Consider the following 20,920-nt stretch of genomic DNA (forward strand, 5'->3'; position numbering starts at 1 on the left):
GAGCTGGTAAAGAAGTTACACATAGAAGATGCGATGTACAGAAATACATAGATTGTTCTCGTTCAATATGTGTTTTCATTAAAATGCAACTAATCAAAATCGGGGTCGTTATATGGTTGAGAATGGGTAGGGTGTTCTGATTTCAGAAATACGACTACAAGTCAACAGTAAACGGAACCTTATTACATTCATGGCACATTTGGAGAACTTAAAATTTTCTTGCCTATATATACAGAGGAACATTGATGGCATGGATTTGCACCATTCCAATTGTCAGGTAGACTTCTGTGATTCTGTGCAATTTCACTCAAACTATAAACATTGTATGATGTCACTATCGCATAAACTGCAAATTATATCTTTAGGGAATTACAAGAACAACAGACATCTGTTCTGGAATGGTGCCACTCGACGCTTTAAATTTCCGTGATACACATAAATTGTCAAGAAAACCACTTAACGACCCTTTAAAGTACCATCACACTACGGTGTCATTGTAGTTAAGCTCAATATTGTACCCGCTATCTAGACGATACGATATCATTTGTGACCAAATTTTCCCCATCAAGTCTTGTTTAGAGTAAAAGCTGTGCCTGTCTAACACATCGAGAAATTGAAAAGCAAATAAATGTTGTACACAAAGTCAGTTTTCTTGAAAAAAGTCCTATCAAATAAATGCTTTAATTTGAAAAGTATTTAAAGACTGAAGTCTGGCATTCAAGGCAAAATCGTCGTCTTCTTCTCCCCCTGTGGTTATAACACAGTCTGTTCTCATAATATCTACCATAGTTTCTAAGGCCTTTTTCCATATCTGTACCTTACATCTATAGTTGTCATATTTCGGTCTAAGAGAGCACTCTTTCCAATGAATCACAGAATCTAAGTCAAAGTCATGGATTTCAGCTTCATATTGTCCCTTCAGTTGAGTTGTAAGATTTTGAAACAAGTTTCCCATCTCTTCCAAAACCAAAGGCTTGAAACATGCTTTATCTTCTATTGAGGTGTGTAGGAACTCATAAGCTACATAGAATTAAAAAAAAATCATTTCATCATTTTGTTTTGTTCCTTGTAAATATCTTCAATTTATCTTAATTTTGAGTTATCCAAGTAAAACATAATTCAAGAAGAATCTTCACATGCTGATCAAGATGAGAAACCTACGACACCATTTTTAGTCAAACGACGTCATTCTAATGCTCTAACTAAAAAATCAAATAATTATTAAAGCCAAATTACCAGTATCAGTTGTTTTATGGAGTAAATGACAACACAATTCTTCAACTAACCCACCTCCAGGCAATACCATTCTATCTGCTACAGCATCTTTCAATTGATTAGCACATTGCCAGAAATCTTGGAGCATGACCTCAGCACCCAGTTGACAGGGATGACATATTATAACAGTCTTAAAAATATAATTTTACTCTTCATACTTCAAAAAATGTTTCACAAATACAAAAAAAATATCAGCAATGGACAGTGATGCCACGGTGACAAAATGAAATGAAAATCCTTTTCTGCGCTGATTGGGTTAATGAGGACAGGCAACGCCATGGAGTGGGCAATAATGGAAGTTTTGCCAAGACAATAGCATCAGTCGACTTTTAACCAAATTACAAAGTTGAAAGGGATCTTTAATGTGCACAGCCTGTAGAACATGTTTTTTTTTTCTAATCCAAAAACAAGAAGCACTTCTAATTTCTATGACCTGCATTATCAATCTGTAAAATATACTGACCTGTAATACAGATTGTTCGTGTTGAATAATACATCTTGATGTTATCTCACTTCTAGTATAAAGATAATTATCATTATATTCTGTTATTCTTATATCTTTACAAACGTTACCCTAAAAATAAACACCATTATCATGATATTACTTTAGAAATAAACACCATTATCCTGATATTACTCTAGAAATAAACACCATTATCCTGATATTACTCTAGACATAAACACCATTATCCTGATATTATTCTAGAAATAAACACCATTACGATGATATTACTCTAAAAATAAAGATCATTACCCTTAATATAAATATCATTATCTTGACAAAACTCTCAATATAAAGGCCATTATGATGATATTTCTTTAAAGATAACATCATCATCATGATATAACATTAGAATATTTGTTTCTTGGAATTGATCTTTCCTAACTTATCTGTAACAATTTTCAGCAGGGTCGACTGGAATATTGAGGAAAAATGACATATAAAGGTCACCAGACATCAAGGTGCTGATCAAAATTAAAACCCACCATCTGTTGGACCTAACCAAGCAAATGACATCATGTAAAGATGCTAATGCTCTAACTGACAGTCCTTCCTCAAAATCTGATAACTAACCTCAAAAGCATCAAGTGGATATATCAATGGAATGGTTCCAGTAGTTTCTGACAAAACCTGGAGTATTCTATAAGGCACTGATTCTATCATTACTATGTTGTTAGTTTCCAGACTGTCTCTCACTTTACAAGTGGTATAACCCTTCACCAATACTGTATTTACTTCCAGCTGCAAGAGAAATGAAATGAAATAGAATGAAATGAAGTAGAATGAAATATAAGGAATTGAATGTCTTACTTTTCTGCACATTACTGAGCTTATAAAGACAGGCAACACCAAGCAGTGTGCAATGGAGGAAATCTTTTTCTGTTACAAATTACACAATCTGTAGCATACAGAGCTCATTGACTAATTAACTGAGAGTTATATGGATTTAGGTTTTTATAAACTAAAGTTTAAGTTTTGGGGACAATAATTGACATTATAATGATGCAAATGGATGCTATCAGTCCATAATATACGGCCTTACAATACTAGTCAGTTAATGAGTCAATAAGTCAAAAAAGACGGATCAACTAATTAACTCACAACATATAATTACATACCTTTAATAAAACTAATAATAGTTGTGATATCCATCTATCTTCTACTGTTTCCATGGAAACAGATTTCGAAATATGGGCCCCTTCATAATTAGCTTTATAACCTTTATGATGAAAGGAACTAGTAAGATCTCCATTGAGTAGCTGTAAAAAAAAAGATCATCTCTATAATTTCTAATCTAATTTATGTCTCCATCAAAATCTAACAAGTTTTCTACCACATTCCTGTTCTAATAATGTAATTATTAAGCAATCAAAGTGTGAAATCTAAGTCCCCTTCCTTGATAAGTATTATGAATTTTTGATAGTAAAACCCAATTGCTTCACTTCGGGCTTTGCTACAATGCCACCCCACAAGTACTTACAATAGCATTTACTCTTTCAAATTGTTGTAGCATAATAACACAGTCCATGGAACAATTTAACACTAATCCAGATATCAGGCGTGTAAAATGTTGACTTGGACCTTTATCTATCAAGGTATGTATTTTTCTTGTGTCAAATCTGCCAAATAAAAAAGGAAATAATTTTAATGATAGGGGCACCGGAATTAAAGTTTTTGTCTTAAAAATGCTATGGATTGATCATAGCTGACGTAGAAAATATTTTAGGAACTGCAGTCAAACTGTATCTGTAATTGAGCTCTATCAGCTGGCAAAGTATATACTAGATGACTCTACGGAATGTTGAAATTTGCCTTGCCTTTGATAGTGTATTTAGGACATCTTACAAATATTATATATACCTATGAACTTCAGAAGTATCAGAAGTAACTTGTGAATTAAAGCTCTCCAGAACAATTCTTTTAACCATTTTGTCCCCATGCAAACCAGCACACACATCTTTGATGGTTGTCTCAAGATTTTGTGTTGTCTCAGGATTTTGTGTTGTAATTGAGTTTGGTGCTGTCATAGGATTTTGTGTTGTCTTTGAGTTTGGTGTTTTAACTGAGTTTTGTGTTGTCATTGAGTTTTGTGTTGTCATTGAGTTTTGTGTTGTCATCGAGTTATGCGTTGTCACAGGATTTTGTGTTGTCATTGAGTGTGGTGTTTTAACTGAGGTTTGTGTTGTCATTGAGTTTTGTATTGTCATTGAGTTTTGTGTTATCACCAAATTGTGTCCAACACTAAAAGAATCAAGATTATCTAAAGTGTTTCTTGGTTCCATCGTTGAAACTGTCCTGAAGTGTCTACTCGAATTCAAAACTTTTGATGCCAGTGTTTTAGGATGCTGTTTTGAACTGAAATTTTCCAACATGGCATTAATCTTATTTCGCTTTTCACTATTTTCAGAGTCACTGTCTGCTTCTGGTTTCACATCTTTATTGTTAGTCTTATTTGTTATGTTATCCTCCGTTTCAGAAACTGTCATTTTGGAAGTATCCTCATTTGTCAAATGTCTACTAAGAATCTTTGGCGATTTTAATGGATGCTGTTTATTATTAGAATCTGGTAAGTTCTGCAGAAGATCGTCAAAATATTTCCAATTCCTGTCAATTTTCAAAGATTTGTTGATTCCTGTCTGATCATTTTCACTTTTCAGAATTGAAAGTTCATCACAAGTAAAAATATCATCAAACTCATCCTCAAAATTTTCATATCCAGAGTTATCTTTCTCTGTTCTTTTTTGACTTTTGGATTTCAGTTCTGAGGTTGTCTGCGATTTGTAATTGTGTTCTGACATAGTTTTGTCTATTTCATTAAAGAGATTGGGAGCCTCAAATTGGGGAAATTGTGTTTTGTTTTGAGTCACACAGCTGGTTGAATCCTTCAAGTCGTCGAAAAACCAAGAAACATCATCTGACTTCTCACAATCTTGTTCCTTGTCGGCCATTTTTAAAAATATTGGTTCACAATTCACAGAGTCACAACATGACTGGTTCTTCCCAGTTACACTATGAAGGGATGGAATGTCAGGAGAATATTTAGGTGCCATATCACAAAAATCTGCAGGATTTCCAAATTCAACCTCCTGAAAGTCATTAATCCAGTCCACTTCACTGAAATCAATTTTGGGATCACTTGAGTTTACTGATTTCAGACATCTGGAGTTTATACATGCTCCTGGGTTTTGGCCTGCCTGAAAAAAATCCAATTTTGTCTCTGAATTGTCATTTGGTTTGCATCTATCTGCCAATGGACTGACATCAAAAAGGCTGGGCTCTTCATTTGGTATAATTGATTTTGCCTCACTTGATGTTGGATAAGGTTTTGGTTTCGGTTTTAACCCTGAATGTGATAAATCTGAAGACACTACAACAAAGGTTTTAGCAGGGATTAAAAAACCAATATAGCTACCATCATGTAGATCTAGAACACTGAAAGCTTGTGTATCAATTGGTATACACCAAATGTCTACATTGGAAATACACAGATCTACAGCTTCTCTCATATATTGTATGATATACTGTACTGGAACTCCCTGAAAAAGACATGAAAAAAACATCGGTCTATTCATGTCTTATTAGTAATTAGAAATTAGAATTCTATAGGTTATGACATGACCTTTATAACTGGAGCAGCACCTCTTAAAAGATCCTGTCTAGGTGAAAAGAGAAAATAAAATGAGACTGATTGGGCTTTTAAAGACTCAAACCATCAAGAAATATTATTTCATACAAGCAGCAATAGCCTTTTCTATTTCGATTTCCAACTGTCAAGGGAAATGCCCACATGGCCTTGGTTTACTGTCCCATAGATTGACTAGGTGCTTTTTCCATGTCAGCCTCTCAGACCTACTTCCTTGGACCATCTGGTTAGCATCTAACTGACTGTAGCTCCCAAATATGATTCTCTAAAGTTACATACCAGGTCAAGTAGATTTGAGGTAGATAGTTTAAGATAGTGTATGAATAACATCAGATAATCTGTACCATAACCAAATCTAGCATGATGATTCACACATACATCTTTTACTATTTCACTTACAGCATCCTACAATACAATATATGGAGAAGATAGGATAGGATATAATCTAGCAAATATGTAAATATTATTTTAAATGCTCTAACCCAGTGGTTTTCAACCTGTTTTTGTATGTGTCCCCAAATCGAATCAGCATGACAATGATGTCATCAAATATTGTTTGGATACCAGGCATGTTCTCGCATAGTTTGATAGTAATAATTCTGAGTATTCCTAGACAATGTTAATTTAGGCTGTGTATAGTGTAGCCATCATATGAGATGTTGTGTATATAAGTAGAAAGTTTTTATCAATTAATTTCTGAAAAGACAGTGGATATTTACCACACTCATTGCAAAATAATATTGGCAATAAATGCCTACTTACTTGTGTATCAACCAATGAAAGCAGAACACCAACATTAGTACAAAATGCTGTATCTTCCCCATCAACCACACAACTTATACCAGTAGACCTACTATATATAATAAAATAAATTTACATAAATCAAGTAGACCTATTGTATCAATGGATTGACATGATCGTCATGATGGTCATGCTGGCATGTAGTTTTTAGTAGGGTATTTCAGCTCCAAGCTACTTCAACTCAGAAATATTGCGATATAGGCCTTGTCTTCTCATATTGTAAAATATCAACGAACAATATCATGATATGCACTTGAACCATATATCACTGAAGATTTGATTCAATGACACTAACTGCCTAAACTCCATTGGTTGTGAGCCAAACTGACTCAACTCCTGTGTGACTGGGCACTGTGTCGTATGACACAATGGTGGCTGTAGTCGGAAAATAACTAGATCTACTAAAAGTACATAAAGACAAGAGTAGGCCTAATTCTAGCTGGACCAATGAAGATACAAAAAACTCTAATCTAGGACTACTTTATCCGTGTCTTTGTAGAATTCATATCCACGAGAATAAATTCTTTCTTCTTTCGTTTTGTTTTGTTGCAATGGTAAACAAGGAGAGCTATTCAAGGGACCGAACTCTGGCTTGTAATTTATACTCGGACCACAAAATGCTTTGTAGAAATTTTCAATTCGATCATGACTTTAAAAATATATGATATTACATCAACACACAAGATTAATGAAGATAAATACATATTTTATGAAAACAATGCATGAAATGTGATGTTTCCACTAATAGGAAATTTGGGCCAAGGCCAATGGACTGACATGTTCCTTTAACAACGGTAGATATTATCCAGATACGAACACTATGTAGGCTACTGTTTCATACCCTGATGGCATTGCAGACAGTTCTGTATGACTTTTAAATTTAAATATCTGGAGGAAACAGTCCCTTTATTTCAGTTTGAACACAGTTCTTGGAAGCTTAACGCATAGGTCACAAGGTTTAGTCTGTCGGACCAAGCTAAAGAATGAGATTACATATTTTTATCTGTTTAAAGGGATTGTAGAGAGCTTTTCGTAAATTTTATGTACATTGATAGCATCGACATGCACCATTACAATATTCAGTCAGACGTCAATGGTTATAAGCTCAGTGTTAAGGCCCGTCTACACAATCATACATTTGCTCAAAACATCATTAAATGACCATGTTCAAGCTTGTTGTGGATTTCTGTCTACACTATCTCCACAACTCGAAATTTCGAGTTCTCCAAAAAGTTTAAGACAAATATATTTTTCTAATTATTTTTTTCTGAATACCATTGACATTTTGAAAATACATTCATTTTTGTGAACAGTTTTTGAGTTATAGCCCATTCGCTTGAAATAACTCGTCAAAATTTGTTCAATTGGTTAAAACGCTTAGTCTTTCTGACCCAAATCTTGATGGAAAAAAAACCCCTTACTATTATCTTTCAACGGTATTCATCACAAACACTTGCCTCAAATTTGGAATAACTACTAGTGAATTTCAGCAAGACAGTGTTTAACATCCGAAATTTCGATTTTTGGAATACGAAATTTCGAATAGTGGAATCCGAAATTTCGACTAGTGGAATCCGAAATTTCGACTTGTGGAATCCGAAATTTCGACTCTTGGAATTGTGCAAAATACATCCAGAAAAATAAAATTATTTTTTTTTTAGAAGGGCCTGAAAGGCTTTCGTAGGTTCCTGTCTATTGTTCCCGTCTACTTGTTTAAAAATGTTGTTTCCTGAAATCCATCGTCTATTATTAAAGGGCTAAAGTCAGGGGGAGTTTAGGAGGAATAGACCAGGGTCGACTGAGCAGCTCTGGATCCTTGGCAGATGGATTTCCTAGAGACCCAAAGCTACCTACACTTAATTTCGGTGATCCGACCCCTCAGTCAACACATTTTGCAAAAAACGTATTCAATTAGGCTACCTATTGCTACAACTAAGCTTTCAACATTTCTCAGAAACTTCTTGACATCTCCAGAGGTGCTCGCGGAAATCCACAGGGCATAGGTACTTGAAAATCTTCAAAATTACAATATTACTATGACCCAATTCCATTTATCAAGGTCAGACATTGAGCTAGAGCATGGACTTAACCTATCGTTTTGTGAGGGTTCAACATGACAAGACTAATTTTAGATAACAAGATCGTGCAGTTGGTAGTTTTCTCAGGAGAGGTGCAATCGTAGTCTTTTATAAAAGGCCAATCATTGGTCTAATCGTTTGTAATTTCTGAATCAGGAGTAGAGGAATCAGGTTAGTATAATTTAAAAAAAAAAATTTGGTTCTTTCACCTTCTGTTACTTTTAATACATACAACTTAAATGTGAGATATACGATGTTCGTCGTCTGGTGTTTTATACGGGGCGGAACAATAGATACAATTGAAATAAAAGAGGCAATGGTGCCCGCATCCATCTTCACAATAATATTGTCAAGTATTATACGTCTTGCTGTGAACTTGCTGTTCTGCAACGTAGGCATGCGCCACACTGGTCAATATTTCTCGTCTTTCCATGTCCTACAGGAAGGTCTTGTTACTGGCGGAATGTGTGAACAACTGCATTTTCGAAGACTTCTAGCAGTCGGTGCTATCTAAATGAATCTATCATTCGTTGGAATTCTGCAAATCTTAGAGCATTTGATTTAATTTGTCCACATGCACGTATAACTGGCCCTTAACGACTATGAGTACGGTGTCGTGTTCAGTGCGGTGAACGGAGTGGGTTATATAGGTATACAAACACAAGAGGTACGGATGGTTCTTTCATGCTCTATTTGTTTATAATAGACGACCCCACACCGTACAAGTACCTCACAGACGAGCGCATATATTTTGGCTTTTCATGTAAAGCATTCTGAATAGTAATAATTGTAAACGGTATATGTCAACAACGAATACTTTGCTTTATATTCTAGTGATCGTTAAAGATGAAATTCGCCGTAGCTTTCCTTGTTTTATTACCAATTGTCTTCAGTGCTTCTGTTGAAAAAAGATTCTTTATTGATAGTAAGTACTTTGAATCTGAAATCTGAAAAGAAAAGGAAATCTAATTATTTCATTTTAGTAGGTAAACCTCGCAGTTTAATGTCTCACTTTTTTGTATCTGATCTGGGTATGAAGATGGGCAACGCCGTTATCAGGGTTCAATTTAGACTTAAATTTTGATTAACAATAAGTCAGGCAAAATTAAAGTTTTGCCTAATAATTTTAAATTTCAATTCGCATTTCATTAAAATTAGGTATCAATTCAAAATGTTCTGGTTGTTCGACTCAAATCTGACGTCTAAAATATAAGCTATTTTGCGATAAATGTTAATTTTGGCTAAGTAAAGAATGTAGAAGAACAATATCCAGAAGGAGTGGAAGTAGGTAAAGTAAAGACAAAAAAAAAAAAAAAAAACAAGAGAATGTTCAGAAAAGAACAAACGATGAAGAGAAAGGATTTAGTATTGAACAAGGTATAATGGAAGGGTTGTAGAATTTATAGGGGAAAAATATACCTGGATAAATGGAAGTAGAGAATGAAGAGACAGACGGTGGGGGTATAGAGAGGACATTGAAAATTCTATCTCTCAAACCAATTTATCACTATCCTAGAGACGCGACTAAAATTGGATTTTAAAAAGATTTTCACAGTGGTCAATATATTACGGTTGTAGATTCCAGATCGATATTAGCGTTATTAGCAAACTCTTTCTTTTTTGCGATTTCCATCTGTCGAAGGATCTTTAACGTTAATAGTCCGTAAAGGTGTAGTTTATTATCTCGTCTGAAACATTTTCAAGTCAACCTCTTCGACCTTCATCATTGACAGATTGAAAAATTCGAAGATATTTTCTCGAACTATTATGGGATTGAATCGAAAAACCTTCAGATAATTGAAGAACTCGCTGAGTCACTGTGGCAATCGGCAATCCTCGGTAGTTTCGGTTCAACTTTTAGTACGTTGCAGAGCGTTTGATAGATTCTTACTGATTATAGGGTTATAGCTAAATGATTTATTCCTTTTATTAATTTATGTTTTTTTTTCATTCAGATTTCTCACACATCTTTGATGTAACTACTTTAAAGCAACATGTTCAGGATATTGCCAATAAAATCGGAAGTGACGCCTCAGAAGCTGCATGTGAAAAAGAATGTCATACCATCGTTACAGGAGACATTATTGGATCAGGATGTCCTTTGGTCTGTAAATCGTAAGTATTCACTTTCCGGGACTTTGAGAATTAGGTCGTAGCGCAATAGAGGTAAATGAAGCAAATCCACGGAATTAGAAATACTCCAATGATTCTGCTGATGGAGTGCATTCCTCAACATGGCAGGCTTTTGAATCCATGCCTATAGACTTTATTGATTTGGACTCGTCACTAGCGAATCATGCACACCATTCCGGTACACCATAATTATGGCACTGTACCACTGAGTTTGTCAACTTGACACCCGTTTTGAGGAGTTCACATAGCTAATATTGTTCATCTGGTATATTTATGTGCTTGTTTCGAGAAGATATATTATCTACTTTCAGATTCAGATCTTTGGTGAGACACTTCAACATCGTTCCTAAACCAAAAACATTCTAAATAAATAAAGATTTTTAAATCTATTGATCTCTATTTTATTAATTCAATATATATATTTACATTTGATATGGACGTGTACATTCAATTTAGACATATTTTACATCCAATATGGACGCTATCAGTGGGGAGCCAAAGGGGGGGTGGAGGGGGGGGGGGGGTGGGTTGAGGGGTCATCCGCCCCGAAAGCAAATTTTTCGGGCAAACATCTCATAACTAGGTTAGAAATCCGGGCAATCTCAGATATTTCCTCCCCCGACACGATATTCAATCTGGACACGATATTCACAATCAATCTGGACACGATATTTACATTCAATGTAGGCACGATATTTACATTCAATACCATCGAAATCTGCCAAAGAATAGAACAAAGAGGTGCAGGCCGATTACAGCTTACTACATATAGGTCACAAGGCATATAGGCCTAGGTCACAATATTCACAGAAATATAATAGGGATCCCTGTCATGTCAATTGAAGGAAGTAGGAAGATAAAAGGAGGAAAATTTTCTTACTTTCGGTAAAATGAAATAAAAAATTGTATATATTAAAATATTCTAATCGTAGGCTACATATACTGTTTGATATTGATAGAACATTGCATGTGTGGAAGAGTTTAATAGAAAATTGGAGTTCTTTAATATGACTGACACATTATAACCAGTGTACGAAGGCCTACAATCAATTCAACGCATCAAATTTTCAGCGAAATTTGTCTTGTCACCATGTGTATTTGGAACATTACATCCAAAGCAATTAGCCTCTTTCATCCAATCCCTCTTGTCTGCGTATAGCTTCGGCCGTCAGAGACTAAAACAATTGGTGTTACAATAAGATTCATTCAAAGTAGCGTTTTCGGATTATAATTACTCTGAAACGATCCCGATTTTCAAGGTTACAATATCGAGCTAGAGCATGAACCTATTCTTATCGTTTTGTGGGTGTACAACATGACAAGTCTAATTTTGGATACCAAGATTGTACAGTTGGCGCATTTCACACGCGAGGTGCAACTAATTTTTATAAAAGGCCAATGGATAGTCTTATCGGTGTTATTTCTGAATCAAGTTCTAAGTAGTGAAATCAGGTTGGTAAAATTCAATTTTCAAAGCATTATTATATATGAAAGTATTTTCATGGCAAGATTGCGCTTCAAAGCATTTCATCTGAAGGCTCAAATTTCAACGGTGAGCAGTGAGCATCATTATTACTGATTAGCTTAGCTAAAAAAAATCCCGTTTCTCAGACTGAGGTACGATTGGTCGATTGGATGGTGAATCTGTCACGGGAAAATAATCTTGCCGTTAAATAAAGACCCAAACTATTTAAGCCGTTTACGTCTTACTTTTAAAGTCGCTATGTGTATGGCTTGTGTTGAGAGATTCTACGTTACTGGTCTAGTCGGGTAAAAGTCAATAATATCAGACAGGTTAATTTTCTTTCGGTCAACGTCCACCGCCAATTCTAACCAATTCTCAACTTACAACCAACTGTACAGAATGATCCCAGTCAACTACCAACTACTACGACTACCAACAATTACCTTGTTTGTTATATCACCATCTGCTGGAAATGGACGTTAACTTGTCATCTACCAACCGGTCTTGATCACGCGTCAAAAGAATTAGGAAATGCATTTGGGACGGGTAATATTAATTCATTGATTTTCATTCATTCATTGTCTTTTATATTCTAGTGATCGTTAAAGATGAAATTCGCCGTACTTTGCCTTGTTTTATTACCAATTGTCTTCAGTGCTTCTGTGGAAAAAAGATTCTTTGTCGACGGTAAGTTGGAGCTATGGAGAGAAATGAAATGGAGTGTTACGTCATACTTTTGCACATCTGATTTGGCTAATGAGGACGGGCAACGTCATGAAGTGTTTAATGAACTAAAATTTGTCCTAACCGCCTCTTCCATATGTATAATGGCGAGGAATTCAAAGCTCCACTAACCTCCGTAGAAAAGCCAAAGTGTAATTTGACTTATTTTTTTGTATTCCAGATTTCAAACACCTCTTTGATTTAAATACTTTAAAGCAACATGTTCAGGATATTGCCAATAAAGTTGGAAGTGACTCTTCAGAAGCTGCATGTGAAAAAGAATGCCACGTCATAGTAAAAGCAGACATTTTAGGATCAGGATGTCCTTTGATCTGTAAATCGTAAGTATTTCTGAGAGCAAAAAAGTTTTCTTACCCCTTGGCAACTCTTACATAGGGCCTATTCGTCATTGTTATTAAAAAAAGGGCCTACATGACACGCTTTATAGTTGGCTTTATCTACTAAGGTCATGGGAGCCAGAAAAAAGAAAGAAATTGTAATCTTAATTAAATTAGATAGTCATGGAGTTGACAAAATGTCAGGTTTTGATATATACATATATTTATAATTTATATATTTTCAGATTCCGAGCTTTGGTCCAGAGATTCAACATAGTTCCTAAACCATCCTAAACAATAAAAGATTTTAAAATCTATTGTTCATCATTTAAATATAGACATGATAGCTTTGTTTTCTGACAATCTGTGAAGATAATGGCTCAATTAGCATTTTACTTCATACTTTTCTGCAAATACGGAGAACTCACAAGGCTATGCAGTTTTCAATAGGGGGCATTTTTCGATGACATCATCTCTTTGACACTTATGTTTTTTTTTTGTGAGTACAAATAAAAGCACTGAGCACAGAGCTCTAAATTTGTATGACTCTGTCTGGAAGCAACCAGAAATTTCCATCATAGAGTAGAAAATAATAATAGAAGAGATGTCAAGCGCGCTACACCTACTTGACTCGCGGCTTACACTACAGGAAGTCCTACTTTCTTTTTTATTATGGATGAAATAAGAGGTAACAAACGTATATTTGAAAGTTAGAAGGATATATAAGAAGAAATAAGCAATACCCACGTAGAGATCAAACTGGGTGGTATAAACTATGTAAAGTTGGAAGTTTGCAGTAATCAGTAAACTTACTAATAAAAACAACAAAGTCCTCTCACATTCGCCTGTGAAGTTAAGTTAGAAAATGGATGATGAAGGATTCACAAGAAAATTGTGGAAATATTTACCTAATTTCTACAATGATGACAAATTCAGGTACATGATTTTAATGAGTCTATGACAGTTGCTCACCGGACAGTTGCTTACTGGACAATAAGTTGCTCACTGGACAACAAGTTGCTCACTGGACAATAGTCAAATACGAAGAAGGTAGTTCTCCTATTGTCTACTTTTACTCCTGTTACTTATGTTACTTATTTGGTTTGATTTATAGTCAAATTGTGCACTTATTGTGCATTGAAATAGATCAAATATGCACTTCACCCATAGAACCATCTTCACAGTGCCAAGCTATTATGAACTTCATACATATACCTTGACTTTAATTGTCACATTTCTTGTACATTATCTTGAGAGTTTGCAAGCGATTTTATTTGATTTAGAGTCTTTCTAAAGAAAGTCTGTGAATACAAAGCCATAATGTTTAGCCTACACCCTTTCTGTATTCACTGGTGTACTATCCAATCAAATCGTTGCATTCCTTGATACCAGAATAGTGGCTATTGCGGTCAAGTTATAAGTGTGAAAGTTGTAATAGCTTGACATTGTGAAGATAGAATATATCCACACTAAAGTCCATCAATGTCAACACCTAGTTATTTTGTTTAATAGCAAGCTTTAGATTTATCAGAAAGTAGTGAAAATTATATTTCCTCAACCATGTTCATCAGCGATTTGATTGGCTATAACAAGATGTCATGGTTAATTCATGAAATTTCAAACAATTCAATTCTTTTTAGCGATTTTGAATTTGTAATAAATGGTGGAATGAAAATGAACGGTCATAAGTTTATACTGTTATTACATTGTGATGACTGGAACATTGACAACTTTGACTCATTGTCAATCTTGGATTTATCAGGTATGTACCATTCCATCTTCACAGTGTCAAACTATTACAGTAACAGATTCTTCTTATACCTTGATTGCAATGGCCACCTATCCTGCATCACAGAATGAATATGCAGATATAACATTACATGTACTTATATCTTGCCTTGAGGTTCTATCATCCCATAGCCTTTGTATTAGATATTAGACTAAGCCCTTTTCATTGTGATATTTACTGTTTTGTTGTACCACTTGCTCTCCCGGCATTGGTGGAGATAATTTCTTTGGGTTTTCTTTGTCAGTGATGCAGGATGAAGGAGCTAAAATGAACAAAGCATCCAGCACTAAAGCTACTAGACACTGTAAGCTTAAGATTGTGTATATAGATACAAACAGAATTCCCATTTAGTAGCTCATCCATTAGCTCAAGCTGGAGCAAAAAAGAAGGATGTAAAACTCCATTTCTTTGTATTATAAAGGTTATAGAAGAACTACAAGTGAAATATTTATAAGATGGATATATACTGGAGCCATAAAAACTATTGATAAGACGATATTGAAAGAATTGCTAGAAATGTCTGTTTCCTTTAATTTATCCAGCTTATATGACAGATTGGTAATTTCATCATCAGAATACCTTTGCACTATGATTTAACAACGGTTTGGTGGCATATATAGGGGGAGGGCCATTGGGTCACGTCCCCTTCATCTCGCCTCAGGACTGTGAAAGGTCTATGGGCACTTCATGTGACCTCTCATTAATGCAAAGTAATGCATAGCAATGCACATCAGAGATTCTTAGACAATTGTCACTGAAAGATGTAAAACTCCTTTTTTTGTGTTTTTAGATGTAAAGTTGAAATGGGGAGTGTTGATACAAATATTGTGGAGATGGAAAAAACACCTGAAAACTTTGAATTGGTTTGTAAATTTCTATTTGGAATTTAGCACCTTTTTTCGAAGTTTATTTGGAACTTGTCTGAGGCGCTATCGTTGGCTTCAAGGAATTGTAAAATGGTTTTCTAAACTTTAATTTGAGCCCTTTTCAGTCAGTTGTCTGTGGTTCTTGCAATTTCTCTAAACCTGTGAAGTCTTAACCAAAGATGTTTTCAGAAAATTGGAATGATGCAGATCAATTTCACATTCTACAAAACAAATGAAACCTTTAGAAAACCTTTTTATTATTCCTTTAAGACCCTTTAGCAATGGGTTAAAGGCAGTCTTCTGTAGTTTCAATTATTCCAGGCATAAGAATTGCAAACCAGAACATGTGGATACAATTTACCTTTCATAATTCATCTTGATTTGGCATAATCTCTTTCAGGATTCAAGGAATATTCCTCTAGACCAGGAAGATACAGAAGAATCAAACTCAAATCCACTCCAAGACATGCAACCTGAATATTGTATGATGAAACCCGAGAGAAAGTCTCATAGAGTGGCATCTAGTTCTAAACAGAGCAAGCCAAGGTCTTTCACAGGGAGGATGCAGCATTGTCAACTTTGTGAGAAGAACTTCACTTCACAGTTCAGATTGACAAAGCATCTTCATAGCTTCCATAAAAGAAAAGTGGAAGACTGTTTCATGGACACAAAAGTTGAAGCTGATGCCAATAAATCAGTTGATGTTTGTGGAAAACTTTTAAATTCTGAGCCTGATTCAGAGAGATGCAATAGTCAAAATTCCAGATCTTTGAAAGCTGATGCAGGTGATTTTAGACCAATCCAAAGTGAAGAGTCATACAGTTGTGACTATTGCACGGAATCATGTACTAGTAAGACAGACCATGAAATCCATTTAAAGATCTTTCAGACAGTCTCCAAATTTTCATGTGAATTTTGCCTTAAAGTATTTTTAAGTGAAGAAAAATTAAAAAAGCATAAAGCAAGTCATACCAAAGTTCTAAAATGTGATGTGTGTAGTAAAGTTTTCAAAACTGCTCAAAATTTGTACAGACACTTGCGAGTTCATACTGGAGAGAAACCTTATTTATGTAGCCATTGTGGACAAGGCTTTATCCAGTTGACTCAGTTACAAATCCATTTGCGAGGTCATTCTGGAGAGAGACCATACCATTGTGGTCACTGTCTCAAAACATTTGCATCAAAGTTCATCTATAAACAGCATTTATACACCCATGCCATTGGACAAAAACAGTATATATGTGATGTTTGTGGACAGAGCTTTAATCGTCAGAGCAACTGTCGTCGCCATATTCAACTACATAATGACTCCAAACCTTATAAATGTAATGATTGTGGGAAGGCCTATAGTACAAAACATGCTTTAAAGATGCACAAACACCATTCTCCATCAGCCACTTCATGTCAGAATTATGGAGAGACTCCCCCTTGCCCACTTCCTGTTTCTATGGCAACTGTTGCTGTGCCCCTTTCCAGTAGTACTTCAATAATGCCTCCTTTCATTTCAAATACTTCTATTCATGTTCAAACTATGCCAGACAAATAAAGTTATTCGCTTTCATATTTTTATGGTAAATTCATCACACTAATTTGAGTGGTTACAAGGTAAATTGATCACAGTCATTTGACAAAGGATATTTAAACGGACAATACTTGAAGATCCATAATTAATTGTCGAATCAGAAAAACCATGTGCTATGTCCATCTTATAAGAACCGCAGTTAGGCTCAAGCAATATTCAAGTCTTAAATTTGATCAGAACTTTTCTTCGTCCGTTTTCATGCTTGTCGTAAATGTCCTGCCAATCATATTCTGTCGAATTTGATTCAATTCTTCAATCAAAATAAATCAGGGGTGATCATGAAGCTAATGTAAAGCAACTACTTCACTCACTATAGTTAGTGGGCTACTGTAGAGATGGTCGACGAATACCAAACTGTAATTCCAAAAAAATAATTTAATTAAAATAAAATAAACCAGAGCTATGATTTAGTTATGCATTTTCTACCTCTCTGAAGGTGACCTGTTTAACCTTTTCGCGGCGTCCAAAACAAACATGACTCGCCGAACACTTGCGACAAGGTTTGGCGTTCCCTCCAGACATATACTATGCTTATGCCGATCTTAACACGCTTTTACTTTACCGTCGTTTACCAGGATGCCTTTCTAGTATGACGGGGGTACCGTGATCTGAGAATAAATGTTAATTATATTGTTAATTAAAAAAGTTATACTTCTCGTGAGTGTCTCTGTTCTTCATAAGGGTTCGCCTGGTACTTGGGAGCTACAGCAGCATAATCTGAGTACACTCGTAGGTCAGCGTTCACTCTTGGTGATCTGGTTGGTTGATAGATCATAAGCTGAAAAGACAATTGACATTATAAGATTTTATGGAACAATTTTAAAGGGATAGATTCTCCATTCGTTTGACTAATCGTACCTTAGTTTCAGAATTATCTAGCTAAGTCAATCAGTAATAGTGATCACAGCTCATGGTCGAAATTTTAGCCTTCAAATCAATGAATGTTTAGAAACGTTTGTTATAGAAAACGGCGACTTGTCTTTTTCTTGAGACTTTGTCTTATAGAAAAAGTGTAATATATTGAAATATTAAATGAAATTTTGGGTTATTTTTTAACAAATTATGCCATTTTTGTACGTTACTAGTACTTCTGAAGACTAATAACATTAACATAATCAATGCCCGAACCAACGCCCGAAAATTGCGGACCGCGGTCTTTAATGAAATATCTTTTTGTTTTGTTTTTCTATTATTTTGCCAGTTTCATCCCAATTTGGCGCTACATTAACGGATAAGCTAGACGTAGACGCAAATAGGTTTGATGTTATTGACCAATCAGATATTCAGAAATTAACTGAATAAGAGAATCGAACGTATGAAGTTACTGAGAGCAGCCACGCCCACTTTTATCATGTAATGAATGGACTTTATGTGGACGCAGCCACTAGCAGCCCCCGGACGTAAACCTGGCTCCGCGACTGACACTAATGTTCAAGAATTTTTTTATGACTATTACCTCTCCTGAATGAGAGTAAGGATCACGAATTTGCTTATATTGGAGATCAGTTTCATCGAAATCTCTCGCAGGTCTCTGGGTGGTGTCATAATGTCGCCCGTAGATGCTTCTGCTAGGCGAATACACCATCTCATAGCTATCCCTGGAAGGCTTTTCATATCTCCGATCCATATCTCCTACTTTTTGTTCTGCTCTGTCTCCAAAGTTGTTGTCCATGCTTCTCCAGGCTCTGTCGGCTTCTGGTTTGTACGCACGATTTTTGCTTTTCATGAACGAGTTTTCACGCCATTTCCTTGACCAATACAAAGAATCACGACTGTAAAGTTCTTGTGATGATCTGGAAAAGAATATGGTGTATATCGGAGATACTGAATCAAATTATCATTAAAAAAAATCGTTATTCCAAAGCCAAAATCGTTATGTTAAAGCCGGAAATATCTGAAATTCACGTTTTTTGCTTAAGATTAAAAAGATTGTGAAGAGGTTTTCTGGACTTTTTATATGTATCGGGGACACTGTTTCACCATTCCAATTTTCAATCAGAATCAGTGTAATAATCTCGATAGTAGACCGAAAGAGTGTTACCACGATCTTTGAGAGTCAGTCTCAATACGAACCTATAATTGTCATCCTAAAATTTCAAATAAAAGTAAAATATATTTTGCGACGATATTTTGTTATCGAAATTCTTTTTCTTTTTTTTTTTTTTTTTTTTTTTTTTTTTTCGAAATTTACACACCTTCCTGAGCTTAGACTACAATAGTTGCAGCAACCTTACAACGTTCACGAACCTTAGATATAGGCGACGATGTGCATAAATATATTTTGGATCTTTTTTGCAAAACCGGAAGTGCCACAGTTCAATAGGTGCAAGAATAGTTAATCGGCTCTAGAAGTCGTATTTTTCGGTCGATTTTATTTGGGTTTGCTTTTTTGGAATCTACTGGCAAAATCTGAAAGAATAGCAGTTTAAAAATTTCAAAATTCGAAAATTTGTCGCAGACATTTTTTTTGCCAAATTTTGCATTTTTTTCATTTTTTTTGCTTTTTGTCTGATTAATCTGAAAAAAATTGAGCAAAGACAGTTTAAGAAAGTAAACAAAATGGTACAGTAAAAGTTTCAATTTCACTTCCGGTTTAAACAGGAAATCGATGTTCAATTCCGGTTGAATATCTTCCGGTGTAATTTGTATAGGACAAAAAAATTCATGCTGATAGATAGACAAAGTTATGACCAAAAAACGAAGAAAAAAAAATCCGGAACAGACGTGAAACTTTGGCCGCCATTTTGATTTCCCTGAAACTCTTCGATTTTTATTCAGCCAATTTGGCTGAACCGAATTTCAAAATTTTGGTGTCAAATGAAAGAACATAAAAATTAAGAGAGATCACAGGAAGCCGATTTTTGAATTTCGATTTTGCTTTTTTGCAATTTGCGATTGAATTTTTTCAATATTTGATGGCGTATATCTCTTGACCTTGACCTTTGATGACCTTGAACTTTATAGGGTCAAAGGTCATTGACCCTGGCTATCATTTGATACTTTGACTTTTGACCTCCGACATGTACTTCCGGTTTTATAGCTATCCGTAAAAAGCCAAATTCGCAACTTTGGACTGCTCTAGCACGTGACCTAATTAACCTAGAGGGTTAATTTTTTCGGTTTTCTAATGTGCTTCTCATGCACTTTACATAGATATAGAACAATTGCTTTTTTAAAGCAAAATTGAAATTGGTGATTTTTTCAAATTTGAGTTTAGTTTTACCATATTTGTGTCTTTTTGATCTTCGTGTATGTATATCTTATGACCTATTCTATGTAGAACCTTGATATTTGGAATACAACTAGACACTTTAAATATGAATTCACCTATGACAAAAAAATTGGGGTGGGCGTGGCGCATCCGGGTTGAATTACTAATTGTTTACATTTTGCGGCTGGGGCATAACTCGCATAGGATGCGTGTGTTCAAAAAGGGACTTTGCACACAATTACCTCATCCTTTTGGCCAGTTTGTGTTAACAGCTCAGTTGTTTCAGCTTTATAGTTTCAAAAAAGGAACGGGTTTTAACATTTGGATATTTTCATTTTTCGATTTTGACCTTTATTGACATTTGTTGACCTATATCTTTTGACCTGAATAATGTAGAAGCTTGAAATTTAAAACACAACGTAACATTTGGAATATCAATTACCCTATGCAAAAAAATTAAGGTGGGCGTGGCACATCCGGGTAATATTACTCATTATTGATATTTTTGGCCAGG

At 35.1% G+C, this 20,920-nt stretch overlaps 4 protein-coding genes across 4 annotated transcripts in view; 2 read left to right on the top strand and 2 right to left on the bottom strand.

Moving 5' to 3' along the window:
- Nucleotides 1–328: 328 nt before the first annotated feature.
- Nucleotides 329–7,073, bottom strand: LOTGIDRAFT_238707 (hypothetical protein; the record flags this gene model as incomplete). The annotated part of the gene is made up of 10 exons (XM_009051270.1): nt 329–1,020; nt 1,291–1,405; nt 1,739–1,849; nt 2,351–2,518; nt 2,896–3,036; nt 3,258–3,396; nt 3,638–5,313; nt 5,700–5,825; nt 6,183–6,270; nt 7,063–7,073. The coding sequence occupies 10 exons, from the start codon at nt 7,071–7,073 to the stop codon at nt 668–670; spliced, it is 2,928 nt and encodes a 975-aa protein (XP_009049518.1). The 3' UTR covers nt 329–667.
- A 2,072-nt stretch (nt 7,074–9,145) lies between these two features.
- LOTGIDRAFT_201103 (hypothetical protein) lies at nt 9,146–13,275 on the top strand (the record flags this gene model as incomplete). The annotated part of the gene is made up of 3 exons (XM_009051271.1): nt 9,146–9,224; nt 12,802–12,961; nt 13,204–13,275. The coding sequence occupies 3 exons, from the start codon at nt 9,146–9,148 to the stop codon at nt 13,250–13,252; spliced, it is 288 nt and encodes a 95-aa protein (XP_009049519.1). The 3' UTR covers nt 13,253–13,275.
- Nucleotides 13,276–16,421: 3,146 nt separating this feature from the next.
- Nucleotides 16,422–17,036, top strand: LOTGIDRAFT_83403 (hypothetical protein; the record flags this gene model as incomplete). Its single annotated transcript, XM_009051249.1, has 1 exon — nt 16,422–17,036. A coding segment is annotated over one exon (615 nt), but the record flags the coding sequence as incomplete, so codon positions are not given.
- Nucleotides 17,037–17,841: 805 nt separating this feature from the next.
- Nucleotides 17,842–20,920, bottom strand: part of LOTGIDRAFT_238708 (hypothetical protein) — a gene marked incomplete at both ends in the record, with an annotated part of 8,481 nt that continues 5,402 nt past the window's right edge. The window contains 2 exons of the mRNA XM_009051272.1: nt 17,842–17,973; nt 18,652–18,988. Of these exons, the coding sequence (XP_009049520.1) occupies nt 17,842–17,973; nt 18,652–18,988 (469 nt within the window). The remainder of the gene's footprint in view (nt 17,974–18,651; nt 18,989–20,920) is intronic.

The sequence above is a fragment of the Lottia gigantea genome (genome assembly GCF_000327385.1).
Source record: "Lottia gigantea unplaced genomic scaffold LOTGIsca_162, whole genome shotgun sequence".
NCBI lineage: Eukaryota > Metazoa > Mollusca > Gastropoda > Lottiidae > Lottia > Lottia gigantea.